Source organism: Hyaena hyaena, unplaced genomic scaffold, assembly GCF_003009895.1.
Source record: "Hyaena hyaena isolate Hyena2069 unplaced genomic scaffold, ASM300989v1 scaffold_82, whole genome shotgun sequence".
In the NCBI taxonomy this organism is placed as follows: Eukaryota; Metazoa; Chordata; class Mammalia; order Carnivora; family Hyaenidae; genus Hyaena; species Hyaena hyaena.
This window is the reverse complement of record NW_024080713.1, coordinates 2635089-2647372: the sequence shown is the minus strand read 5'-3', so window position 1 is coordinate 2647372 and position 12284 is coordinate 2635089. Positions and strand designations below refer to the sequence as shown.

General features: G+C 38.4%; 1 protein-coding gene across 2 annotated transcripts in view; it reads left to right on the top strand.

Annotated features, from left to right (window-relative positions):
- The window catches only part of BRAF (B-Raf proto-oncogene, serine/threonine kinase), a 160645-nt gene that overhangs the window by 143491 nt on the left and 4870 nt on the right, over window positions 1–12284 (top strand). Inside the window, exons 18-19 of one of the 2 annotated variants that reach the window (XM_039233983.1) lie at window positions 3675–3828; window positions 9847–9959. In XM_039233983.1, the coding sequence (XP_039089914.1) occupies window positions 3675–3828; window positions 9847–9869 (177 nt within the window). In that variant the 3' untranslated portion in view covers window positions 9870–9959. Of the gene's footprint in view, window positions 1–3674; window positions 3829–9846; window positions 9960–12284 lie in introns of those variants that run through there. The other variant, XM_039233982.1, reaches the window with a different exon arrangement.

The window sequence follows — 12284 nt, the reverse complement described above, 5'->3', positions numbered from 1 at the left end:
TTCTGAGAGAGATAGCATGAGTGGGGGTGTGGGGGTGGTCAGAGAGAGAGGGAGACACAGAATCTGAAACAGGCTTCAGGCTCTGAGCTGTCAGCACAGAGCCCGACCCGGGGCTCGAACCCTCGAACCGTGAGATCATGACCTGAGCCAAAGTCGGACGCTTAACCGACTGAGCCACCCAGGCACCCCAAAACTAAGTTTTAAAAACATTGATAAGTTTATTTAAGCATAATAAAACCATTACATGCTAAATAACATTTTTATGAAATGAAAAAGAACTACCTTTTCCCCACCACCAAAATTAGAAGGGTGGCATCGTTTTACCTTTTATGCAAATCTCTACAAAAAGAAGACATCCAGATTCTCTGCATCTGTTATGTTGCACCACCTTCCACCGTGTAGCCTCTGAGAGTATCTCTTGCTTTTGCAAAATAATGACAGTGAAAAGGCCAGATAATACCTTTATGTTACTCTGAAAACAGTTTTACCACAGACTACATTTTGAGAACTGCTGCTTTAAGTCTTCTTGGTGGTAAAATAAACACATTCTAAGCTCCCCTTCATCCTGGGTCTTTTGGAGGAACATTTCTACCTGGAGCAAAAAGAAAAGGCAGCTGTTGGCACTGTCTGCCTTTCTCTGATTCTTGGAAAATTACCATTGTTTTTTGTCTTTTCATGTTATAAGGCTACAGCCCTGAAGTTCATAATCTTTCATAAGCCTCATGAACTGAAACTAAGTACCTAAACACACTGAGAAAGTTTAGATATTGTAGTATAAATTCAGTTTTTTATGATGCTTAGGAAATTCCTGACAGCACCATATAAATAGGTCTTGAAAAATCAATGCAGTTTTCAAGTGGAAAGGGCTAACTCCCTTAATTCTCCAAAGTCATGGAGTTGGTCTTTTGTGAGCCTTCTGCCCTTAAATACAGAACAGTAACTGGGTCCCTTACACAGAAGTCACTGTTACAGGAGCGAGTGGGTCTTTCATTCCCATCTAAAAAATGAAAGACACCTGGCCGGCTCAGTTGGTGAAACACTGGACTCTTGATTTCAGGGTCGTTAGTTCAAGCCCCATGTTGGGCATGGAGTCTACTTAAAATTTTTAAAAAAATTTTTTTAAGAAAAAAAATTGAAGATAGAATTTATAATTTGTATAGATCTCTCAGGGGCTGCGTCAGGGTGGGTAGATCTAGGCTTTACGTATTGCGATTCTGAGTTACTGTTTTGAGGAAGAGTTATTTTTTTTTTAACCCGGAAAACCGCTGGTTGAAGGTATCAAAATAAAAGGACCAGTGTTGTTGGCCCTGGTCAGCAGGTCCCTGCACCATGTTCTCTTTTCATATTCTAGGTGCTGTAGCTTACTATTTAACCTGCTCAGTGTACATTAATAATGCAAATTATACTCATAGGCTCACTTTAAAAAAAAATTTTTTTTTTAATGTTTTCTTTATTTCTGAGAGAGAGAGACAGCATGAGCAGGGGAGGGTCAGAGAGAGAGGGAGACACAGAATCTGAAGCAGGCTCCAGGCTCTGAGCTGTCAGCACAGAGTCCGACACGGGGCTAGAACCCACGAACCGTGAGATCGTGACCTGAGCCACCCAGGCGCTCCTAGGCCCACTTTTTTTTTTTAAGATTTTCTTTTTTTAAGCAATCTCTACACCCAAAGTGGAGCTCGAACTCACAACCCAAGATCACATTGCACACTCTATTGAATCAACCCAGTGACCCATAGGGCCACTTTTTGAGTGGTATTAAAAGGGACAAAATGTTCATATTTCTAAATATAAGCAACATTTTATTTTTTGTGTAATATCAGAAAATGAAATGCATGTCTGAATTTTTCAGATTATTGAACGCCTTAAGTACTATTTTTAATTTTTCATTACAAGATCTCTTTTTACGCTATACAAAAACTATATAAATTTTAAGCGGCTAAAGATTTATATGTAAAAAACAAAACTGTACAATAGGAAGTCTTTTTTATAACCTTGAGATAAAAGGCTTTCCTTATAAGCAAGAGATAAAATCCAGAAATTATAAAGGAAAAGATGAGCAGGTCTGACTACCATAAAAGTTTTTAAACTTCTAAAACAGAAAGATAATTATAGCATATATATAACAAAATATAAATATTGATATTATACAAAGGCCTTCTACAAATCAATAAGTAAAAGGTAATAGAAAATGAGCAGAGGATATGAGCTGGTGATTCAAAAAGAAATACAAATGGTGAATGAACTTAGGATGTTAAAAGTTCTATGACAGTCAGTAAAATGTAGAGTAGCCGTGAAGTACATCTTGAATTTCTCTCTCAGATTGGCAATATCCAGCATTGGGAACAGTATTGGGAAGTAAGGAAGAGCCTTTCTTGTAAATTTTTTAACAGTGTTGTTGGGAATGTAAATTGGTGTGGCCTTGTGAACGGACTTGCTAGAATTCATAAACTTAAAATGTATATACTTTTTGCTCTGGTAATTCCACTCCTGAAAAGGTATGCTGCAGAACCTGCTTCCACAAGTGTTCAGATATATACAGAAATGCTTACCATAATAGGAAAAAATAAAGATCAAGGTAGCTCTCTAAATGGCATGGATGTTAGTGAGGGGGGAAAAAAAGACAGCAATGCAGAAAAATATGTGTAGAATGATACCACTTTAAATGGTGATGAGGGTGGGGATGGGCTCTGTTTTCATATGTGCATGTTTATGCATAGGAAAGGTCCAGAAGAAAGTATAGACTCTTTAACAGTGGTTACCCCTGGAAGGTAGGACTTAAACTTTTTCTGTATTATTTGAATTTTTATTTGTGTGTTATGCTTATAATTTAAAATGTTTTATAACATTGCTTCTTTGCCTTATACTAATCGTTATACAGATTACAGTTTAACATTTAAAAAAGTTTTGGTGGCTCAGAAAAATAATAATAGTGATGGCTGCTAAAGTTTATTGAGTACTTACTATATTCTAGGCATTGTGCCAAGCCTTTTACACATATGTCTCATGATTATGAATATCTGTGACCATACTGTATGCCTTCAAGGTCATAACCTGTTTCTTTGTACCTTAAAATATGCTGAGTTTCTACATTTTGTGGAAATGTGTCTATTTGTTGTTGTCCTGTCTTCTCCTTCACTCTTGGATTGTCCCTTCTCACTTCTCACTTCTGTGCCACTAGCAGTCTGGGTCTCTGGGGTCCTACTTTTAATCATGTATGTGTAAGACATTTCCTATTACTAAGTTTCTCAAAGAATGAGTTGCTCTCTTGATTCTGTTTGTGAAGCCATATAGTGCTGTACTGATTTATGCTCCATCTTCTTTCCAAAAGGGACTGTGGTCTATGAGATAAGTATACAGTTGGTTTAAAATTTTGTATTCTTTACTGTTCCAAAGCTGGCAAATGATCTAAACTGTAAATAAAAGCTAACTGTAGGTTACTTTCCCCATTCGTTTTACAGAGATTAAAGCTATGGGAGTTTGGTAATATTCTTTTTTTTGTAAGGAAAAAATATCAGTTTCTTTAGTAGTTTTTCAGGCTTTTAGGATAATACTCAAAACAGTGTAAGATTTCAGGTGCTTTCTTGTTAAGTATGATGCGGGTATTAAAGATTAACACCACCTAGATTTTCATTCTACTTTTTTTTCTTTTTTTTTTTTTTCTTTCCCTTTACTAGATTCTTGCCTCTATTGAGCTGCTGGCCCGCTCATTGCCAAAAATTCACCGCAGTGCATCAGAGCCCTCCTTGAATCGGGCTGGCTTCCAGACGGAGGATTTTAGTCTCTATGCTTGTGCTTCTCCAAAAACACCCATCCAGGCAGGGGGATATGGTGCGTTTCCCGTCCACTGAGATAAGTTAGATGAGAGCGCGGGTGCCATGGGGCTGGGCCCAAGGAGGGGGAAGTAGGCGCAGTTCTGTACTGGCTAAGCTGGATAGCACCTTCTTTTTTTAAAAAAGGTGAAGCAAAGAATGTGAGGTTTTTAAAGACTAGATATAATTATTTCCCGACCTAAAATGTATACGTAGCATTGGATTTTCAACTTCCAAGGGTTTTGAAAATGCACAGACGTTGCTGAACATTTGCAGTGCCTCTTCCGGAGGCTTTACTTCCTGTTACAAATTGGTTTCATTTACTGGCTTATTATAATTATTAAACTCTAGTTAAACTTTTCTCCTGCACCTTTTGTTATCGCTGTCACCTGTCCCTTAGGGACTCGGGAGAGCAGTGCCGCCCCCATGCGCAGGCTTGCACGTAGAGAGGAGACAGCAGGCAGGCCCATGTGCAGCAAGGCAGGCCCAAGAGATCTCATTTAGGAAGGCACGAGAGTTGAATACGTTATTTTTATTCTTAATAGTTTTTCTGTAACTACCTTTTATTATAATTTGGAAAATTTGGATGTCCTTTATTCCCTTAAGGCAATAGACTGACTTTTTTTTTTATAAACTCTGGGTGCAGGTAACCAAAGACATTGGCTGAGGAGTGGATGTCTGACATGAGTAATATGATTGAAGTGTGGATTTTTATTGGGCAAATGTGATAAATTGAGGTTTCTTTTCAGTAATGTTTCCTCATTATTAAGGATGTCTTATTCACATGGAAGTTGAATTTCCTTACAAATGCATTGTCTCCTCCTCTCCCTAAAAAGCTTGACAGAATTCTGTGAAACTTTTGGGTTTGTTTATTTAGATATCTTCAGTTGCCAACAACGAGGTCATGGACTTCTTAAAAATTATTACTTTACACTTCCCTCTCGTGATGCCTTTTTGAACAATCACCTTATCCATGTGTGTCATAAAATTTCTGTGTTCCATATATTCTTTGTTCAGAAAGGTTCTTCTTATGAATGAATGCTATTCTTTTTTTATCTCACAGTATGAAGTATTTGTTAGCGCTAATGGTTATCATTTTCTTATGTAAGAAATGGCTGTATTGTGTCAGTCGTTATATTCTTACTGTGAGCCAAAATTTTACTGGGAATCAAAAGTGAAAGAGGCAGTATTGCTGGTGTCTTAGGAAAGAAATTACCATCTCTACTTGAGAGCCAGCCATTTAAATCCATTTTCATTTATTCAGTTTGGAACGGTGATGATCTTTAAATATAACAGGCATTTCAGGGTTATGCAGGCACACAGACAACATCTGCGTAAATACCGTCCTTCGAAGCCAATAAAGAAGAAAATTGGGAAGACTTTAATGATATTTTAGCTCTTAAGTACCGCAAATAAGTTTTTCAAATACTTTCTTGGGTCGCCTGGGTGGCTCAGTCAGTTAAGCGTCAGACTCTTGATTTCAGCTCAGGTCATTATCTCACAGTTCATGAGTTCCCGAGCCCCACATCAGGCACTGCCCTGACAGTGTGGAGCCTACTTGGGATTCTCTCTCCCTCTCTCTCTGCCTCTCCTCCACTCGTGCTTGCTCACTCTCTCTCGCTCTCTCTCTCTCAAAATAAATAATAAAAATAAAATACTTTCTAGTTTGAATGGATGAGATTTCATCCAGGAAGATTACCCAATGAGAAGCATGGCATACCTTTTGCCTCTTATCTTGGTAGTTTAAGACAAATAATACCATTCACTCATGTTATTCAGAATGGATTTGTGCCTTTCAATTTAGGGAAAAGTAGTGGAAAAGAACATTTCTCATGTTTCAAAACTAAGAACGAGAAAGGCATAAAAGAATACAGCACATTGGAAACCATTAAGGTGTAGGATTTCTAAGTCCTCTAGTGACATTAGTGACTAGTAGTAATTACTCAGTGGGGTTTGGTTTATCACAAATTGAATAGCAAGCATGTAGCTAACCATGTTTTTACAGTGTCTGTAGAAGACTCCGTGCTCAGAGCTTTGGGCATTTTAAGGCACAGGAGTCAAATGATCTGTATATTGATATAGCTCTTTCCGTAGTTCTTCAGCATGCTTGCTTCACCCGTATGTTCTTTTCTTTGCTCACCGTTTTCCCCCCCTACTGCCCCTTCACTGACAGCTGCCCAGCACCCCCACTCTCTGCCTTTGACTCCATTCAGTCTCCTGTGCCGGAGGGCCTTGCTGAGCTCTTCCAGCCATAGCCTCCAAAGGGTCCCTGGTAGTTAGTTCTCTTCTCTCCACACTGGGCCCGCTGGAAGTGTTGGTGGAAGAACATGAAAAACGTGGCAGGGTGAGGGGTGTAGATAGCATGGAAGATAGCATGGATGCAGAGAAGGAGAGAGCACTGGGATGCCATATGGTGGTCTCCTTTTCTGTTGTTTTATGCCGTATTGTAGATATTTTCTCCAAATAAAGAAAAACATCATTTTTCTAACCATATGTAAAGTTAACCTCTCTGACTAGGTAATTGAAACAGAAGGACATTCGTTCCTTTGTGACTGCTGTTTTTCTTAAAACCTGAACCCTCGGATATTTTTATTAAAGTTGATTTCCTTTTTCAGCAGGCAGCCTTCCTCTAAACTTTGTTTGACATTTTAGGCGTTTTACTAGTCAAGTGATGAGGACTAAGATTTTTCTTCTTGATTTTAAGTAGTTGAGGGATCACAGCATTTAATCAAATGCTTTTGGTTGTTAATTCTCCAATATTAAATATTGTACTAGCCACATACATACTAAAGCAGTAGTTAAAATCATCCTCTCGAGGTGCATGGGTGGTCCAGGCAGCTAAGGGTCCTGCTTCAGCACAGGCCACGATCTCACGGTACGTGGGTTTGAACCCTGCTCTTTGCTGATGGCTTAGAGCCTGAGCCTGAGCCTGCTTCAGATTCTGTGTCTCCCTCTCTCTGCCTCCCCACCCCCTGCTCTTGCACTCTCTCTCTCTCTCCAAAATAAACATTAAAAATATTTTTTAAATCATCCTCTTTAAATAGAGACTGTGCAACACACAGCTTAAGTGGCCTCTGACTCAAGTGAGTCGCTCTCAATGTAAGGAAATGAACGCCTTTTTTCCCTTAATATTATGAAACAGGTACATCACAACTAAAACATCTTATCAGTTACAGTCTTTATTAGATTAACAGTTACTGAGCATTTTACTAAATACTTCATCTCTCCTGTGATAATTTCTCTTAAGAATTTAAGAAGTCCAGGGTGTCTGTGCCAGATGTCTGTCATATTTTTAAAACTTCCTTAAAGGTCACCACAAAGAAAGAATGAGACTTGCTTTAGTTTCAAATGACTGCCCCCACACATCTAAAACGGTGATCAATTTGTGTGCAAAATAACATACTAGATTTTTCATAGCATGTTTTATCTTTAAGAAGTATATATCAAACTGTATGTATAAGAGCCTCTGAAATACATTTAATTCTGGAATAAAAGACAATTATTTAATAATATCTTAAAACTAGTTAATAAAATCCTTTGCTTTCAAATCAACAAATCTTGATATTTAGAGTATCTAAAAATCACAGGTCCTTCCCAAGTGTTCTCTACCCTAATCTTAAATGAACTCATATGGAAAATAGAACTTGGTTATTCGCAACCGGAAGAGATTTTTAAAAAGTTTCATTTTGGCCTCTGATTTTTCAGGCAACAGTGAAGTTAATATACCAAGATTTCAGAAAGCCACATAGCATTCTGGGTTTTTCACTTCAAATAATTCTTTTTACCTCAAATAAAATAGTATAGAAGATGGGATAATAGAGATTTCCAGATAATGCAAGACCAAATATGCTTTTTTCCCCAAAAGCAGATCCCTTGCCTGTACTCCCATCTTCTCTTAAATTTCTCCATGATTTCAGGTTTATATATATAAAGAGTTTTGTTTTATCAATCCCTAAACTTTTGAGTTCTTTTTGTCTTTTTTCTTCCTGGACCTGAAGTCTGATGATGTAAAGAAGTGCATCCCATTAGAGCCAGCAGACAGTGGTAGGGTGGTCCTCAGTCTTTACTTTATTGCTGTATGATTTGTAGTCTCTTGGCAAGAGTTTGTACTTGGGGGGGATGGTTTTGTGATTTTTGTTTTTTAAAGGTTAACGTTTCTAAGTTTGTAGAGTAGAACACTGTTAACAGAGTGGAGTGTCTAATCATAATTGATGGGAAACATCTGAAGATTTTTTCCAAGTTATTTTTTAACACGGTATATAAGATTTGACTTAGAATTTTATCACTTTTGATATTCTCTCACTTAATAGATTAAATCTAGACATTTCTTAAAATAAAGATTTCTGAGTAATTCCTATTTTCACATTGGCTTCCTTTAATGACATTTAGATCCTGCCAGATACAGTGATTACTAATTAGAATGTTGAAAATTGCTTTAAAGAAATGTATTAGAATAGTGGAACAATAGCAACCTTAAAACCATAGTGTACTCAAACTCTAAGCAAAGGTAGTATGAATGTGTATACATTTCTAGAGTCTCTGTTAACATACTAGCCTCCTGTGGTTATGCTCTAAGTTTGTCTCCCCAAGGTTCTGGTAATTTGGCTATTTTTTTTTCACCTGTGCCATACTCCCTAATCTTTTTAACTTTAAATATGAAGTAATAATTCTTTTACCTTTCCTTGATCTTTTGACTCACAATAGCATGGTTACTTGGTGAAAGGAATCCTTAGATGGAAAGAATATCACTATCTGCAGTGCAATTAGTAATAAAATTCAGAATAGGAAAACTAATGATTAATTATTGAGAATTGTTTAGGGGTGTGTTAATAGTGGAGCCTCTCCTCCTCCGCCCCCCACCAGACTTGGATTTTAACTCTGCCATTTTCTAGCTGTGAGATATCAGGCAAATTACTTAACTATTCTAAACCCCCAGCTTGCTTCTCTATAAATTAAGAGAAGGAATAGCACCTGCCTTATAGTTATTATGAGGCTCAGATGCAAAAGTTGTAAAGCATTCAGTGATACACCTGACATATAACAGGCACTCAAATAGTCTACTATTAGTCTAATCGACTGATATTACTAGCATATAGCCTGAGGTTCAGTCATCCAGTCATTAGCAGGCTCCTGTGAAGTGAGACATACCAGTGTTCTCTAGTAACCAATTGGAATCTAACAGCAATCAGAAGGATAGGTTATTCCTAGATTAAATCCCTAGATCTTGTTCGTGATTACTTGGAGCCTCATCACAAGCTCTTATTACTGAAAAAGGCCGACTAAAGTCCGATAGTTGTCAGTTATTAACCAACCCCCAGAAGTTAACTAATAGTGTATATAATACGAAGAACCAGCCCCCAGTTACAAGTAGAAGCTATGAACAAATTAATAGGTGAAAAATAATGGCAATAAGCCCTCAAAGCCAGTAAGCTAACGGAATATAGTACCTCAAAGGGACTTGGTGGTTTAAAGAATTCCTTGTGCTGAAAGTGATGTTCAGTGACAGGTTCCTATATGTAAATTTTTGGTAGTTTAAAAAGAAATGAACTAGAAAATGGACAGTCTAGATGTTCTTTCCTTCAGTCAAATGTGTCATGTGGACAAATCATTTGACCACTTAATTTTATCTTTTTCCAAATGGGGAGAATCTAATAGTGGCATTATAATAATGGAAATGAGTTGATAATTTGTGGGTAAAGTATTCAACAAATCAACCTTACTAATTTACAATCAGTTTCTGAGAAAGTCTGTTCGTTGCAGTGGTTTTCAGCCTGATTAGAACGATAGCATGTACCACCCATGGGAAGTTACCTGCAAACTTGATATGTAACTGATAGGACTTGACCCCTACTCTCTGTACTGTAAATTATCTTCTCTTACGGGTTTCAGCCATTTTTGCTTTTAAATTAGTTATGACATTGCTAGACCTGTAATAGATAGCTAGTCACCTTTCAGTGAGGTGTCAGTGAGGCTTTTCTAGGTCTCTAGGTTATTTGAGATAACTTTTTTAAAATTAGCTCTTGTCCTCCCTCTACAGGAGAATTTGCAGCCTTCAAGTAGCCACACCATCATGGCAACATCTACTCTTATTTCTTAAGTCTTGTGTTCGTACAATTTGTTAACATCAAAACACAGTTCTGTTCCTCAAATCTTTTTTTAAAGATACAGAATTTTCAATGCATAAGCTGGTGTGGAACAGAATGGAATTTCCCATCCAACAAAAGAGGGAAGAATGTTTTAGGAACCAGAATTCTCTGCTGCCAGTGTTTCTTCTTCAACACAAATACCACGTGCATACAAGTCTGCCCACTCCCAGGAAGGAAGAGGAGAGAGCCTGAGTTCTGACCTTTTGGTGGTCAGGCATGATGGAAAGGAGCTGCCGCTACAGCTTGGGAGATTGGCTGTGGAGAGCCTGCCGGTCGGCTCTGCCCTTCTAACCGCCAGATCCGTGTGTGGCTGGTCACCTGATGGGGCAGTTTGCAATCGCCAAGCATCGTTCTCTTTCCTGTTCTGGCATTTTGTCGCGGAGCTCTTTCCCCTAGCCACCGCCGTTCATTTCTGAGGGATGGAACAAAAATGCAGCATGGCCTTTCTGTGTGGTGCATGTCCAGTCTTTGACTCATTTTTATCAAGTGAAGCTGTTTTATTTAAATGGAGAACGAGAGGTGAGGACGAGATCCGTGTTGGTGTAAGAGGAAAAGGAGATGCTGCATCTTTTTCCTGACCTGCTGGGTTTCTGGCCTTTGTTTCCTTTCTCACGGAGGGTGTCTGCCTAACCGCGCGGGCTGGCAAGCGCTGGCACACATTGCCTTCTTTTCTCACTGGGTCCAGCAATGAAGACAAGTGTTGGGGATTTTTGTTTCCTCCACAATGTAGCACGTTCTCAGGAAAATACAGTTGATATCTTCCTCCTAAGCTCTTCCAGTCATCAAGTACTTATGTGGCTACTTTGTCCAGGGCCCAAATGCCATGGCAGTATCTATCTAATTAAAAGCCTACAAAACTGCTTGATAACAGTTTTGAATGTGAGACATTTATGTAATTTAAATGTAAGGTACAAGTTTTAATTTCTGAGTTTCTTCTATTATATTTTTATTAAAAAGAAAATAATTTTCAGATTTAATTGAATTGGAATAAAATAATACTTCCCACCAGAATTATATATCCTGGAAAATTGTATTTTTGTTATAGAAACAACTTTTAAAGAAAGATCATTATCCTTTTCTCTACCTAAATATGGGGAGTCTTAGCGTAATGACAGATATTTATAATTTTTAAATTAATGGTACTTGCTGGATCCACACTAACATCTTTGCTAATATCTCATGTTTTCCTCCAACTATTCCTACACTACATCCTCCATCCTCTTTCCAGTCCTTTAACTAGAATATGCAACCGAAAATAAAAATGGTGGTGTCTCCATTCATTCTCCTTCCTTTATTCCCAAGCCTGGTCTTCAAAAGGTTGGGTAATTTGGCAGCTGAACTCCCCAAGTAGAGAACAGAGCAAGTTTAGGTGTGTTGGGATTGAGGGGAGGCTGTGTGAGGCCTGACAGCAGTTGTTTTTATAGACCGGGCTGCTGGGGCACCAGAAACCTCATTGTTTGTCTTTGCCTGAGTGGAAAATAGAACCTACTCGTAGCTTCCTTTGGCCTTTACTAAAGGGTGGCATCATCGCAGTAGTAACAAAGAAAGTAACTCCAGATATATTAATGGCAAATTAGTGACAAATTCCTCCTTTTTATCATTAGTCTAGAATCTCTTGCCAGGATTTAGGAATGTATATCCAATCAAATGTACTTAGCCTAATCAAGCTATGAAGCCAAGGACCTTAAGGCAATTAGGACCTATAAAATGAATCAGGGAATTGGAAATTGGTATTTAAACATTTCAAATTGTAACTCACCCCACTCTCTATCTTTCAGCTTGTTAAGCTCACTGCCATTCGATGCTTTTTGCTAAAATACCTGTATTCAGAGGAAGGCCTACTGAAAATTCCACAGACTTCTAGAAGGTTGTCCTAGTAAAATGGGAAGTATCCTGAAGCTACTAATGAGTTTGAAAAGCAGTATGTTTATCTTAAGTCCTACATGAGCAGAGCCGTATCTTACAAAATTCAGAAATTGCAAAGATTCGTACTGATACGAAGAGCATCTTGTGTGCATAATGCTACTTCTCTTTTAAAAGCATTGCTTATTTTTTTCTTTTTAAATATGCCCCCATCCATGCTCTTAAGCTGGTTGGCGTGTTCCCTTTACCAAGACTGTAGAGAGCTGGGCTGGAAAAGTAGGCCTGTCCTGCTGAGCAGGTAGAGCGCGCTGGAGGAGGCCTGGCTGTGTGACTCTCCGGGGGCGGGAGCCAGCACAGCACTAGTGATGGAGGAAGCTTAGCAGTGGAATCTGCAAAATAAAATTCGAGGTGATACACATTTTTCTTTCCATCCTATTTAGAGTAGGTTGCTGTCTCACTTGAAAAG